The 15,309-nt window shown below is 29.7% G+C and overlaps 1 protein-coding gene across 2 annotated transcripts; it reads left to right on the forward strand.

Moving 5' to 3' along the window:
• The first annotated feature begins 10,964 nt into the window (after window positions 1-10,964).
• Window positions 10,965-15,101, forward strand: LOC125860083 (serine/threonine/tyrosine-protein kinase HT1-like). Of its 2 annotated transcripts, none has more exons than XM_049539979.1 (5): window positions 10,965-10,986; window positions 12,302-12,359; window positions 12,500-13,481; window positions 13,747-14,202; window positions 14,570-15,101. In XM_049539979.1, exons 3-5 carry the CDS (start codon window positions 12,750-12,752, stop codon window positions 14,834-14,836), a joined length of 1,455 nt encoding a protein of 484 aa, XP_049395936.1. In that variant the 5' UTR covers window positions 10,965-10,986; window positions 12,302-12,359; window positions 12,500-12,749; the 3' UTR covers window positions 14,837-15,101. The 2 variants fall into 2 exon arrangements, with proteins under 2 accessions (XP_049395936.1, XP_049395935.1); XM_049539978.1 differs by lacking the exon at window positions 10,965-10,986 and adding an exon at window positions 11,035-11,253.
• Window positions 15,102-15,309: the final 208 nt, after the last annotated feature.

A 15,309-nucleotide genomic window follows, 5' to 3' on the forward strand; every position in this document is an offset into this window, starting at 1 on the left:
AAATATAGGTTCTTGATTTTTTTTTCCACATATGTATCCAAAAGAGAGGGTCCATCTAGGGGTGTACAAAATTGAACCGAAAACCGAACCAAACCGTAAATCGAGAAAAAAAACTCGACTAGTGGTTGATTTGACTTGGTTTGGTATTGAAAAAAAAACCTGACTATATTTAAGTTGGTTTGGTTTTAACTAAGAAAAATCAACCCGATATCAAATCAACCCAACATTATATATAAAAATTTAAAATTTTGTTTTATACATAAAAAAAATTACTTTGATATAATTTTTAAATATTTCTTATACTTTTTCATAGTTTTTATCTTTTAATATATTATTTCAAGTTTGAAACTTAGAATTCTGAATGGTTCAATAAAGATTATAGTCCACACATGTTGGTAATTATAATAAAGCTTAAATCAAAATTAAATTAATACTAATGCAAAAAGGAAATCAATTCAACACTAAGAATGACAATAATATTGAATATTTATTCTTTGATTTTACATTGGTTTAGACAATTCAAATACATAATCTAATTTTAATTTTCTTTAATATTTAGTCATGTAATTAATACTCATTAAACTTATTTTAGCATGATTTAGTACTTAAATTATGATCATTTTCATTATGACTTGTTAATTTGCAATATTTGTTTTACATGATTTCATTATTATTATTGTTTTGTTGGATATTTTAGTGTCATTTCTCATATCATATTTTGTTTATTTTCTTAAAAAACACCTTAGATGGTTGTATTTTGGTAGGACTAAAGAAATCTTTGAAGTACAAGTAAAATATATGTTTGTATGAATACTTTACCGGAAAAACCCGAAAAACCCAAAAAAATTCAAAAAAATCCGAGTTTATTGATTTGATTTAGTTTATAGATTTAAAGATTCGACACAAATGGTTTGGTTTGATATTTGAAAAACCCGAGCCAACCCGGTCATGTACACCCCTAGGTCCATCCTGTTTAACCATTTAACAACTTCATTTATATAACCACTCGACATTCCGTATTTATTGATTTGATAAATTTAAATTAACGTGATGTTTAATTATTAACAAAGGATTATCTTTTTATATAAGAAATTTTATTAATTCCAAAATAAAAGGATAAAGAAATCTCATTCAATCGTTCAGATCGATTCACAATTTTCTCACCTAACATCAAATTGTGGGATACCCTACAAAGAGATAAATTAGGTTTTTAGTAGGGTTTTTGATAATTGATATAGGAATCTTCTTTACACCATATATATATGCGGCATCAAGCCAATGGTTTTTTTTGCTTTAAAACATATTGACGAAATTACCCATGGATAAAACAGAAACCTAGAGTGATAAGAGGGGGCATTATTGGAATTTTAAGTTTACAATTATTTTTTCCTAGTCATACAAGATTAGATTGATGAATAATTAAAGATAAAATTAGGTATAAATAAAGAATATGCCAAGATCTATCATTTTCATAATTCATTGTCCTGTCTTATATCCTTGTATAATTAGTCTTTAACTATTTTTATCCACTCCTTTTCAAATAATTTAATCATGCAATAATATCACATCATGATTATAAAAATATTTTTATTTTGGTATAGCCTAACAATAACCTGAATTAATGATTCGATAAAATGAGTATGAAGATAAAAAACGTAATAACACAAGAATCAATTTAGCGTCGTTTTCGCCTACTGATCTACGATAACTTTGGAGATACACATGAAAAAAAAAAACTAGTGGTTTTAGTATCTATAAATATTTGATTGATATGAATGACAAATGATTAATCTCTACATGAGTCTATGAGGTGATAGTTTAGATAGAACTTAATTCGAGTAGGAGATTGTTGAGTAAGCGGACGATGTCTCACATTAGTTGGTCTTGGAAATTAATGGGTTGTTAGATAGTTGGTTTGGAAGTGAGTTATGCATGTATTAAATTTAATATAAATACATTATCATGTTTGATAGTTGAAAATTAGGAGGTAATTAATTGTTCATATATAAAATTAATATGGTGTTTGATTTGCGATTCAGAAACCCGCATAATTAATAAATATATATGTTGCGAGAGAATTTATTTGTATTATTTTATGCAGGATATATAGAAAATGAAATAATTAATAATCATATAACTAAATAACTAATACATGAATAACTAACTCATGTATAAGTTATAACTAATACCTGAATAAAATAATATATAAATTTTCTCATAATTAATTTGTGCATTACTACTATATCTGTATAATATTAATTAACTATCAAACGACCCCTCACTATGTGTCATCCATAAGATAGATTGACACTCTAAATAGTACATATAGAACCTTTTGAAGAAAATCGTGCGATTTTTTTTCTTAGAACAGACAATATCACAGTATGATAAGAGTATTTTCGAACTTTGCCAAATTGGTCATATTAAGAAAATAATTTTAAGATTAAATTAGTACTTACAAATTATTCATGTGACTAAACATAATATATGAAAATTAGAGCTGGCAGATTAGGAAGCCCATTTGCGTCTGCTGATCGCCGCAGCTTCCAGCTAAAAAGTACAATAATTTATCGCAGAGGTAGAGTTTTAGTTACGGATTTATTTGAATATGTTAATTTTGATTCGAATGTTATATACATATATTAAAAGTTCATCAAATAAAATACAACTAATCACTCCCTCCGTTCAATAATAGTTATCTACTATATTATTTTTGGAATGTTCAACGACACTTGTCCACTTTATAAAATCAATAAATAATTTTACATTTAGTTCCTAACTTATCCTTATTATTAATTATAGTCATCATATTACATTTTTCAGGAAAAATCAGTACTAATTTTAAATTAGGGTCAAGTGAACTCAATAAACGTTTGTAAGTTAGCATTCCATTTTTAATTTCCTTCTCCTTTTTGGCTATATGACTTTGTGACTAGAGTAATTTAATTTGAGTTATTTCTTAATACAAAACAAATATAAATGATTTTGATAAATTATTTTTTATAATTGAATGGCCTACAAGTTATCTATTTATTTATATAACAAAATATGCTACAAAATGACATATTTTATGTAATCTCATATATGGGCAGGGGTCTGAAAGGATTAACATATACACAAATATTTTTTTCAGAGCTTGTTTGGATTGACTTAAAAAAAAAAAAGCTTTTAAGTTAAAAATAAAAAGTCAAACTGAAATGACTTTTAAGTCAAAAAATAAAAAGTTGGGGGAGACCTACTTTTGATTTCTAACTTATTTTAAGTCATTTTTTACCTTGCCAAACACTACATAACTTATTTTAAGTCATTTTTGATTTATTTTAACTTATTTTTTATATTTGTCAAACACTTCCAGAAGTCAAAAACTAACTTAAAAGTAGGTTTGATCGACTTTTAAGCCAATCAAAACGGACTCTCAATCTTGTGAAGATAGAGAATCTGTTTCTAAATTTTAAAATATACATATATTACTTCATCATTATTGTGTTTGCAACTTGTATGAAAGTGCATTGTAAGTTTCAAGTAGTCGCGGTCCTACAATTATCTTAATTAATTTGATAATATCGAACTATAAACAAATATATATTCTCAACACCAATGACTTTGGCGTGTTCAAGGAAGATGGTTTGCAAAAGAAAATATTTTCTTGAAAAATAAGTAAGTTTCAAATTATTTTTTTTTTATGTTTGATACGTATATAAAAAATATAATCTTAAAAGTATGTATATATAATCTAAACAAATATAATATGCGAGAAAAGGATGGGATAGGAGTGTGGATGATGAGGATGGGAGCTACAGGGTGTGGGGGTAGGGGATGATGGGTGGGAGAACACAACAATGTAGAACGTCGCTTGTAGAATTTATTTTCCCGATTAGTTTCACTAAGGAAGTCATTGTCGAAACAACTTATTGAAAATATTTTTCCAAAAACTACCAACTAAATATGAGAAAATTGAAAAATATTTTCCTCCACACCAAACACAACCTACATAAGCAAATNAAAATGACATATTTTATGTAATCTCATAAATGGGCAGGGGTCTGAAAGGATTAAAATATACACAAATATTTTTTTCAGAGCTTGTTTGGATTGACTTAAAAAAATAGCTTTTAAGTTAAAAATAAAAAGTCAAACTGAAATGACTTTTAAGTCAAAAATAAAAAGTAGGGGGAGACCTACTTTTGGTTTCTGACTTATTTTAAGTCATTTTTTACCTTGCCAAACACTTCGTAACTTATTTTAAGTTATTTTTTATATTTGTCAAACACTTCTAGAAGTCAAAAACTGACTTAAAAGTAGGTTTGACCGACTTTTGAGCCAATCCAAACGGGCTCTCAATCTTGTGAAGATAGAGAATCAGTTTCTAAATTTTAAAATATACATATATTACTTCATCATTGTTGTGTTTGCAACTTATATGAAAGTGCATTGTAAGTTTCAAGTAGTCGCGGTCCTACAATTATCTTAATTGATTTGATAATATCGACTATAAACAAATATATATTCTCAACACCAATGACTTTGGGCGTGTTCAAGGAAGATGGTTTGCGAAAGAAAATATTTTCTTCAAAAATAAGTAGGTTTCAAATTTATTTTTATGTTTGATACGCATGTAAAAAATATAATCTTAAAAGTATGCATATATAATCTAAACAAATATAATATGTGAGAAAAGGATGGGATAGGAGTGTGGATGATGAGGATGGGAGCTACAGGGTGTGGGGGTAGGGGATGATGGGTGGGAGAACACAACAATGTAGAACGTCGCTTGTAGAATTTATTTTCCCGATTAGTTTCACTAAGGAAGTCATTGTCGAAACAACTTATTGAAAATATTTTTCCAAAAACTACCAACTAAATATGAGAAAATTGAAAAATATTTTCCTCCACACCAAACACAACCTACATAAGCAAATGAGTAAAAAGATAAAACAATAAACATATAATTTCATATACATAAATCTCATAGTGTTAGGTGCTAATTACATTATTTTCCTACTCATTTTCAAATTATAAAAGTCCCTTAAAATTTATGAATTTCGGATACATCACTGGACTTTCGAATACATTAGTAGACATCCGGATACATGGGCGAAAGATGTATCAAAGAGGAGAGGGATGTATCAAATAGGGGATATGACATCTAAATACATAGGGGATGTATGTATCAGAGAGGAGAAGAATGTATCAAGAGGGATAGGGATGTATTAACGAGAAGGAATGATGTATCCCAAAAGGGGATTTTTTTTAAAAAAAAAATGATCTGAAATTTTAGAGATTATGATAAAATAAAATGTGTATTTTGGTAATTTTTCTTATAATTTTCTGTAATAGTTGACTTCAAATAGTAAGTTTATGAAGTTAAAATGGGATTAACTTTGTATGTTAATGTATCAAGAAAATGTAATTTAATCCTAAATCAATATAATTCTCGAGAAAAATGAACTTAATCGATCCTAATTTCATCGTAAAAATCATGATTTGAGAATTGTCCAAAACGTTATATAGAATTTCAGAACGTATTATGGTTCTTAATTAGATGATCGTTTTGGGCTTTTTCTCTTCGGTAACATTTTATGGGCCGTTTGCTCTTTTGGGCCCATTAGCAGATTCATGGACTATGAATTACGTGTTCTTATTTCACACTTTATCTCACATATCATAATACTTAATTTTTGTATAACTTAAATTATGCTAATATTTCCATAATCCAAGAAGTCATTGCTAAAACAGTGAGGCAAATATATGAATGACACTTGTAGTCTATTAGTAGAAATTTTTAGGGTGTAATTACGATTTTTCATTAAGGAGATGAATCGAAGTGATTATGGAGAAAATATATTTGAGATTCTTTCGCTTCTAAATAAAAATCTCCGATCTAATTTAATGGAGTAATCTTTTATGAATACCTATAGACTTATCTATTTACTGGGAATGAATTAATAAGTCGAGTTCATTGGACTTCATATGTTGCATACTTAAATAAAAATGATTCACCAAGCAAAGGATTTGTTAAGATGATTGAAATCCATCCGTTCTTTTGAATTAAATTTCGAGTCTAAGCAATCTAATTAATTAGAATCATTAGACTTTGAATACCAAATACTTTTGAATAAATAAATTTGTCAAGCGATATTATGAGATGATTGAAATCAATTCCTTTCCACTCTTATCCAAAATGATAAGTGTAAGACTTCTGAATGAATTTAGTAGGGAGCTTTCAAACTTTTATACTATCAATCAAACGTAATATAATTTTTTATCATAGATTTAATCATGAAATATCCTATTTTATTTCATCCAATTTGTGATTAATTTATTCCATAACCTCAACGGTCAAAATCCCTTCTGAGCTTATAATTCCAAAACTATAATTCTTAGATAATTTAACCTACGTATCAAATGTTTCTTAAAAATAATAAAATTCCAAAAAAAAATTCAAACTATTTCATATTAAATACTAACTAATATCATTGTTATTTTGTTCCACTATTTAAAAATATAAAATAATAACAAAAGATCCCAAGATGCTCATTAAGACATGCTACTCATGATTAAAGGAATATTTAGTTCCATTCTCATGATCTTTGACCATATTATATATATATTCAAACTTGACTTTTCCTCCAAAATTATCAACAATTATACTTCAAGTTGAACAAAAAATCGTGGAAAGTACATTTTAAAAAAAAATTAGGACACACGTTGATAAAAATAATAAATCCATTTGACTTTTAAAGAGAACATCATTTAAATATGATAAAAAAGTTAAGAAGTTGGCTGGATCATTTTACTTAAAATATATTTGTTTAAAAAACAATAGCGGTCAAATAGAGGTTTAGACGAGAGAGTCATTATATTGGACTTTTTTCGTACGTTCAAAGAATATTGTGTTAATTAAAATTTTGATTATAAAAGTGAAAGTTGACATTAATTTCACATCTTGATATTTGATAATAAAATTGATTTCGTCCCAAAATTTACGCAACTCGAAATTAAAAACTTGAATTTAAGATTCAAAATTTACATTTCACTGCTTTATTCCTATCTCTAGAGCCGCTAACTTTTATGCATAGTTGCATACCATTATTATTATATATATGAATATGAATAGAAAAATCAATAGAATCTTCTTAATTTTTTTGTAAAAAAATAATGGGTGCTTAGGTAACAAATTATAATTTATCCATTACTTAAAATTGATTTCAAGTTGTCATGTTTTATATTTGAAAAAATACATAATTACCCCATCAAACTTATACTTGTTTTTCAAGTAGACACTTAAAAGTTTGCGAATGTCCTATTACTTCACGAAACCATTTTCAATCATTATAAATACACCATTTTAACCCATTTTCATATAGGTTGTGATATCACGTCTGAGAAGTGCGCGAATGACTAAAATTTAGCTCCAAACCAATGCAAAAATAACGCGTGGCATTGCCAATTTGAACCCTCAATTATTGCATTTTCTTTGTTTAAGGAAGACATCAACAAAGTTGAAGAACTTCCAAAATCTGAGCAAAAAGGCTTTAGCGGAGTTGAAATAGTTGTTAAGAAGCTCTCACTGCTCCACCGCCACCCCCATCGGCCAAGGACGAGGAGAAGAAATCAGATATCGCCGCTGTCGCAGAGAAAATCAGCTCGTCGTTGATGAAATTCTTCCCCGGTAACGAACCAAAAAGATGATTTTTTGATGGAGTTAGACTTTGTTATCCAGTTACAATTGAGTCTCTTAGCCAAAATCCAATTTGAAACAACAACAAAAGCTACCCATAATTTAAATAGCAAAATTTGATGAATTTGCAACTTAGATGTCAACATTTCTAAAGATCTAAACAAAATTGAAGCCATTAGAGAATGACCATTTTTTGCAGTATATGATTTGATGAAAAATGTGTTGAATAAATTTTTGAATCAACACCCATGAACAATTGATGGCTGGACAAAAATGGATTGAAGGTCAGATAGATTTGAGTTCAAGTGGCACAGCACCTTCGATCGATCATAGGGCCTATTCTACCCTTACCGAATTCATTCTATTGAAGCGTAATGTAAAAAGCTCCTTCTCATCTTGCATTTCTTTGGTTTGGAAGTTATTATAGAATCTTGTCTGTGGAATTCTATAACAAAGGAAGGTACCGGTTATGAGCCACATTCAGCGAAGAGTTTTTGGTTTTTGTCCCCTTAATGCATTATAAATTGCAAGGAAAAATGAAAAAAAAAAGTGGAATTATATAGGTTTAGCTAAGACGATTTCGGAAATTAGAAACTTATTCCTTTTTTGTTTGGTACGAGCTCAACTTAAGCTATACATTGCCCGAGACCCAAACCACTCTTCAACCACTTGTGGCAGAATTTCCAAATCTATTTAGTATGGAGATGTTGGCAGAAGAAGGTTGCTTTGCTCTTCTTCTTCGGACACATTTGGCATGGTGCTAGAACTTTGTTCAGAGATGTTTTTGCTGGTATTGACCCAGATTTAGATGCTCAAGTTGAATTTGGTAATCCAAAAATAAATACAAAATGTGTTGAATAAGCTTTTTGAATCAACACCCATGACCAATTGATATCCAAACATCAATTTTATTCATTGCTTTTCATTAATTTGCAATTGATTGTTTCTTGTCATGGTGGGATTCGTAAAAGAAGAAGACGTTTCACAGTAGTTTGAGTGAAAAGAAGGAGAGAGAGGAGAGTGAAATGGGTGGTCCGATTAGATTTGAGGGTTAATATGTGAATGGTTCGGGTATTACCCGATTCTTTATTAATGGAAAGCAATAAAATAAAATAATATTATTTCATTTGAGAGTGAACACACGCGCAGGGTTTGAGATTAACATTGTTGTCAAAATGGTATATTTATATTAGTTGAAAATGGTTTTGTGGGTTAATAAGACTCTCTCAAACTTTAAGTGTCTACTTGAAAAATAGGTATAAGTTTAATGGGGTAATTATGTATTTTCTCTTTATATTTAACAAAGAGGGAAAATTCATTTGGATAAGTCGAGAACAAATCTATGTCAATAAAATTTAAACTCATAAATTAAGAATGTATACGATGAATAAGTTCTAGATTTATTGAACCTAATAAATTTAATTTAAATTTTATATATGAATTAAAAGATCCGCCAAATAAGTACAAATAATTCAACATTAATCAATTAAATGAGATGTAGATATGTGGTAGAATATCAAATCTGAACTCATAAAGTTTTCACATTCTAATATTACGGCTCAACTTATAAATATGTATATATAAATTACTTTTATTGCTATTTTGATTTCTTTTTTTGTGCAATTTTATTTAGTTTAATGTATAATGTATTATTTGCTCGTTAAGTTTGAATCTAAATCACATAAGATCCATTATAAGAGGAACCACTCCTAATATTTTTTTTATTTTAAACACTAATTTATTTTCATAAAAACGGCGATTGATCTCATCTATCCATCTTGTACGCTTTACATTTAGACTAAAATCAACACATCAGGAAAATTGCTAAAAAAATAGTGAGATAATTCATAAAGAAAAAATACAAAGTAAATAATAACTATATAATTATTTTCTCTTTTTGTATTTGATGTCTGATATCTATCTGTATTAGAGCTTGATTAATTTAAATTAACTCCATACCAATATCTTTTTTCATATCGTGAACTCAAAATCAAGATCTTCGATTAAAAAAAGTTAACATCATTCAGTGTACCATATCCATCGACGATATATTAATATTCCTTATCCGTACTAGTTAATCGTACCTTTAATCATATTTCTACATAAAAACAAAGTTAAAAATAATATTAAAAAATATCTCAATCTTCCTTAAAATCATACGTAATTTAATAATTCTCAGATTGTGACAGCTATATGCTTCCTACCTAATTTTATTTTTCCTTTTTTCCACTTTTTTGTCTTTATTTCAACTTATTCACAGGATTCTTGGAAAATTTTGTTGATCAATTAAATATTTAAAATTTCGTTTCAACTTTTTGAATAATCTTTTCAACAAAAATCCAGTAAGGGAATAATGCCGTATTTTTGACGTTATCTTTTAAAAAAAATAAATAGATATACCATAGTCACTGTTGGTTAAAATTATACAAATCTTAATTATTAATCAATATATGAACAATTCTTTTTAACCAGTGACCAGATGATGCCTACGTGATGATTATTCCTGGTATCTAATGGCAAATTCAGAATTTTTAATTAAAAAATCAAAATATATAAAACGAAACATATAGATTAATGGAATTCAACATCACTATATCTATAAAAAAATATTTTAACTTTATATCTATAACATAATTTTTTGATAATAGAGTTTGAATAAACTCCTCAAACTCTGCCCTTGCCTTTTTTCCATTTTATGTAGCATTGTTTGATTATATGCACGTAATTAATAAAAGAAGAATTAAACTTCTAAAATTCGTGGTTTAAAAAGTCATAAATATTAATATGATTATAAATAATTTCATAAGTAGAAAATGAGAGTTTTTAAATAAATCATAAATATTACCTGACTATAAAATAATTTCATAAGTGTAAAATAAATAATTTTCAAATTTATTTCTAAATACATAAATATATCTTCTTCTCTTTTTTTGGATAAATTTAAACGTAAAGTCTATCCATAAATTAAGACAAAACGGCATAATTCAAGGTAACTAATATGCAATTTTATTTTAGTTTATCTTTTACTCCTAATTTATTAACTTCATTTAACTAATTTGGACTATGACAGAGTGGTAAGTATTTCATCATTAATAATCAGGGTTCGGGTTTGAATTTCTCAGGTATGAAGTCGCTTTTATTAGAAATTATTTGCATAGATTTGAATTTAATCGGACTATAATATGTATCGAACATCGGATATAAGATAAAATTCACCCAACCCCGATTCCTACCACCCTACCCCCACCACCCCACCTCTCCTTCAGTCATGCAACAAAACCGGGTCCATATCGAAAACTTCAAACGTACTTAAACGTACTTTTTTTGTTTGTTTTTTATATATGTGTGAAAACAAAGACCTATTAGAATATGGAATTTTAGTCATAAATGGATTTTGATTTGAATTATTCTCCTCTCTCATTAAATTATCTCAATGACTCAAAGAATATTACATAACATTAAAGAGAGGAGAATTGGAATTCTTATCAAAAATGGATTCTTTATAGCAAATTCTTTTTTCATATTGTGAAAGATTTGTTCTTTTGGTTCTTGAGTCTCATTTTGCAAAAAAGGTATGTTTATTTTTTCAATTTAAGCTAATGGGTGTCTTTTTTTTTTTTTTTTGATTTATGAATATGATTTTGTATTTGGGGTTTCATGGGGTTTGTTAATATTGATATTTCTTTGTTTTAATATCCAAGTTAGTGTGCTTTTCATCCTTTTGTTGTTTGTTAAGATTGTTTAGCTTTCTTAGTTTAATAAAAATGAAATCTTTGTAGAAAATCCTTTTCTTTAATGTGAAAGACTTTTCGTTTTGGTACTTGAATCTAATTCTGTAAAAAGGGTATGTTTATTTTTTCAATTTAAGATAATGGTTGTCTCTCTTTTTTGTTTGGATTTATGATTGTGATTTTGTATTTGGGGTTTAATGGGGTTTGTAAAGATTGATTATTTTTTTTTGGTTTGATAAAGATTGATTATTTTTTTTTGGTTTGATAGCTAAATTAGTGTGCTTTTATCCCTTTGTTGTTTGTTTTATTGTTTATCAAAGGTGGAATCTTTATAGAAAATCCTTTTTTATGTTGTGATAAAATTTTATCATTTTAGTACTTGAATTTGATTGTGCAGAAAGTGTGTGTTTAGTTTTTTGATTTGAGATAATGTGTGTCTCTCTTTTTTGTTTGGGTTTATGATTATGATTTGTGTTGGGGGTTTAATGGGGTTGGTTAATATTGATGTTTCTTTGTTTTAATAGCTAAATTAGTGTGCTTTTCATCCTTTTGTTGTTTGTTAAGATTGTTTAGCTTTCTTAGTTAAACAAAAATGGAATCTTTTATAGAAAATCCTTTTTTTAAAAATATTGTGAAAGATTTACCCTTTTGGTACTTAGAATCTGATTTTGCGGAAAGGGTATGTTTGTTTTTTGGATTTAAGATAATGTGTGTCTCTCTTTTTTGTTTGGATTCATGATTGTGATTTGTGTTGGGGGTTTGTTAATATTGATATTCAGATTAGCATGTTTTCATCCCTTCGTTGTTTGTTGATATTGTTTAGGTTTCTTGTATTATTAACTTTTTGCTTCTTCTTTTTTTGTTGATTTTTTGTTTTAGGATTTTCTAGGACTTGAAGGAAGGTTGTTTGATTTTGTAGCTGAAGAGGGTTTCTTCTGCTGTTTAAGGTAATAGTCTTTTCCTATCTGATTTGAATGAATATGAAAAGGTGATAAATATTTGTTTTTTCCTATACCTGCTTACTCTTTTTGAAGAAGAAAGAAAAAGAAAAAGATTTCGTTTAATCTGGTTCAATTTGTTCTTGAAGGAGGCATTTTTGAAGGGTGTCTATTGTGGCTGTCATTGATCATTTATGGTGTGTGTTTGCACATAGGATTGAAGGTTGAGTTGATTATTGATTGATGGGTATGAACAAATTGTTTTTTGAAAACATAGCGAAGCTGATAGGACAATTTGAGGGGATTGTCGAATTGGAACCTCCTCCTGAACTGAAGAAGGAAAAGGAGAAGAAATTTGGTACTAGTTACCAGGTTTTTTAGTCTGATTTCGGAAAAACAATGGACGAGGAAGCTAATTCTTGGATTAGGAGAACGAAATTTTCTCATACCATTTGTCATAGGTTGGATGCAGCTAGATTGTCCAGTAGCCCTGTCAGTTTTCAGCCTAGAAGTATTACAGGTGCCAAAACTAGACCTGGAACAACTTCTCTTAATTCAAGACCTGATCCAACTGTTAAGCAAATTCAGCAAAACCCGAGTACAAATAAGCAGAGGGCTTTATCCCCTCTTCCGAAAACCAAACTTCCCGATACCTTTAAGGAAGCTCGATCTGATCAGAGGAGATTTTCGACTCCACATCCTCAAAGGAAGGGACATGAGAAGGGCATTGTGGGTAAGTTGTTCCTCAAAGATTCTCATGAAAAGAAAATAGCTAGTTCCGGTTCTGCTATTTCAAAGTCAGCAGCGAAGTTCAATGACAAATCAAAGAGCCGGAACCGGAAAGATTCTGCATGGACAAAGTACTTTGATCACAATGGGCGCAGGGTTACGGCTGTAGAAACAGCTGATGAGTATACTGTTGATCTTTCCAAGCTATTTCTTGGGCTTAGATTTGCTCATGGTGCGCATAGTCAGCTTTACCATGGAATATACAGGGATGAACCTGTTGCTGTGAAAATGATAAAACTACCTGATGATGACGAAAATGGAGCTTTAGCAACTCGGTTGGAGAATCAGTTTACCAGAGAAGTTACTCTCTTGTCTCAACTCCACCATCAAAATGTCGTAAAGGTAGTTAACAATGATCAATTTTCTTGTTTGATGCATTCAATTTGAGCATATTGCATTCTGCATATACATTCCTTACTGTATTTGATGGTCTTGACAAAGAATTTTTAAATGGAAGTTCTTCCATGGCATCAGTTTGTTTTGTTTTTCTTTTAATATCTCGGCAGCTGCCATTTTTATGTTTTAAATTGGTAAAACACAACTTTGGCAACTTATTTTTGTTTTCAAAATCATCTCTGATCTAGTTTTTAATGACCTCTTAATGCAGTTTGTAGGAGCATGCAGAAAGACACCCGTTTTTTGTGTTGTCACTGAGTATCTATCTGAGGGTTCTTTGAGAGCACACCTTCACAAGCTTGAGGACAAGTCCCTAACCTTGCAAAAACTAATTGCACTGGCCTTGGATATTGCTCATGGGATGCAATATATTCACTCACAAGGCATTATTCATAGGGATCTCAAACCAGAAAATATACTTATCGATGAGAACTTCCACCTTAAAATTGCAGATTTTGGAATTGCTTGTGAGGAAGCATATTGTGATCTTTTGGCTGATGATCCAGGTACTTACCGATGGATGGCACCTGAGATGATTAAACGAAAATCATATGGACGGAAGGTGGATGTGTATAGTTTTGGACTCATTTTATGGGAATTGGTGGCCGGAACTGTTCCTTATGAAGATATGACACCAGTACAGGCTGCTTTTGCTGTTGTGAACAAGGTATTGAATTTTTTTCTTATTCATCTATTCTAGGTATTGAAGTTAGTATTACGAACTTTATGTTTAGTTATCATGGTGCACAAAAGTATCATTGGTTCATATGTTATCTTTTTCCAAATAATTTATGACCGCTGATGCATCTGGAAGATGATGCACACAATTGTGACCTTGCCATGGATGACCCTTTTTGTCCCTATGACTAGCCAAGAGACAAAATCATGCCCCTAAACCCCATCCCCCCCTCACAAAGGATTGTTTCTGTCAATAGCTTCATCATATCTTAAAAAGAGGATTCCCCCCCCCCCCTCTATAAGTTTAAGGAGGGGATTATGTGTAATTCTGAAAGAATGTCTCTGGAACCTTTCAGAATATGAGACCACCTATTCCTGGGGACTGCCCTCTTGCCATGAGAACTTTGATCGAACAATGTTGGTCTTTGCAACCAGAAAAGAGGCCTGAGTTTTGGCAGATCGTGAAGGTACTGGAGCAGTTTGAATCTTCAGTTGCACATGATGGGACTCTGAATCTAGTACAAAATTCAATGTTTCATCACAAGAAGGGATTTCTTCATTGGATCCAAAAACTTGGATCTGCACATCAAAATGCTTCATCAAAGTCTAAGGCTTTCTCATGAGTTCCTCGATTATCTAGCTTTGATAGCTTTACCAAATCCCGCTGTAATTAAAGAGGTTTATGTTCCGTTCTGCTATGTTTTTTCTGCCTCCTCACCATTATACTAATGCGTGATTAGGTTGTAGGTGTGTGTTGAGGTGAAATGCTTCTGTAATTTTACATGATAGATAACATGGAACATGATCACCATATTTTGAGTGTGATTGCAAATTGCCTATCTATGGCTAGGAGTAACGTGACTGGAATAAAGCCCTCTTTACCCATTATTAATATTGTATTTATGTCTTGTTTCAATGTTTTCTTTCCTTTGAAAAATTAGCTTTTGAATTCTGATGTGATCAGCGAAATAGTGTTAGTATTGTTGACGTTCTATTTCAATGATGCCATCAGCAGCACATTTCTGATTAACTTCATACTCTCGCTGATAAAGATAGAGTGGTTTACTTTGTATTACTAACTTCTCTTAAAAATTAT

This window comes from Solanum stenotomum, chromosome 3 (assembly GCF_019186545.1).
Source record: "Solanum stenotomum isolate F172 chromosome 3, ASM1918654v1, whole genome shotgun sequence".
NCBI classification, from domain to species: Eukaryota; Viridiplantae; Streptophyta; class Magnoliopsida; order Solanales; family Solanaceae; genus Solanum; species Solanum stenotomum.

Excerpts from the sequence above, each read along its gene's own strand:
- LOC125860083 (XM_049539979.1), top strand. The coding sequence starts at position 12,750 with ATGGACGAGGAAGCTAATTCTTGGATTAGGAGAACGAAATTTTCTCAT. Across the intron at positions 13,482-13,746 it reads ACCATCAAAATGTCGTAAAG|TTTGTAGGAGCATGCAGAAA; the intron begins GTAGTTAACAAT and ends CTCTTAATGCAG. Across the intron at positions 14,203-14,569 it reads CTTTTGCTGTTGTGAACAAG|AATATGAGACCACCTATTCC; the intron begins GTATTGAATTTT and ends GGAACCTTTCAG.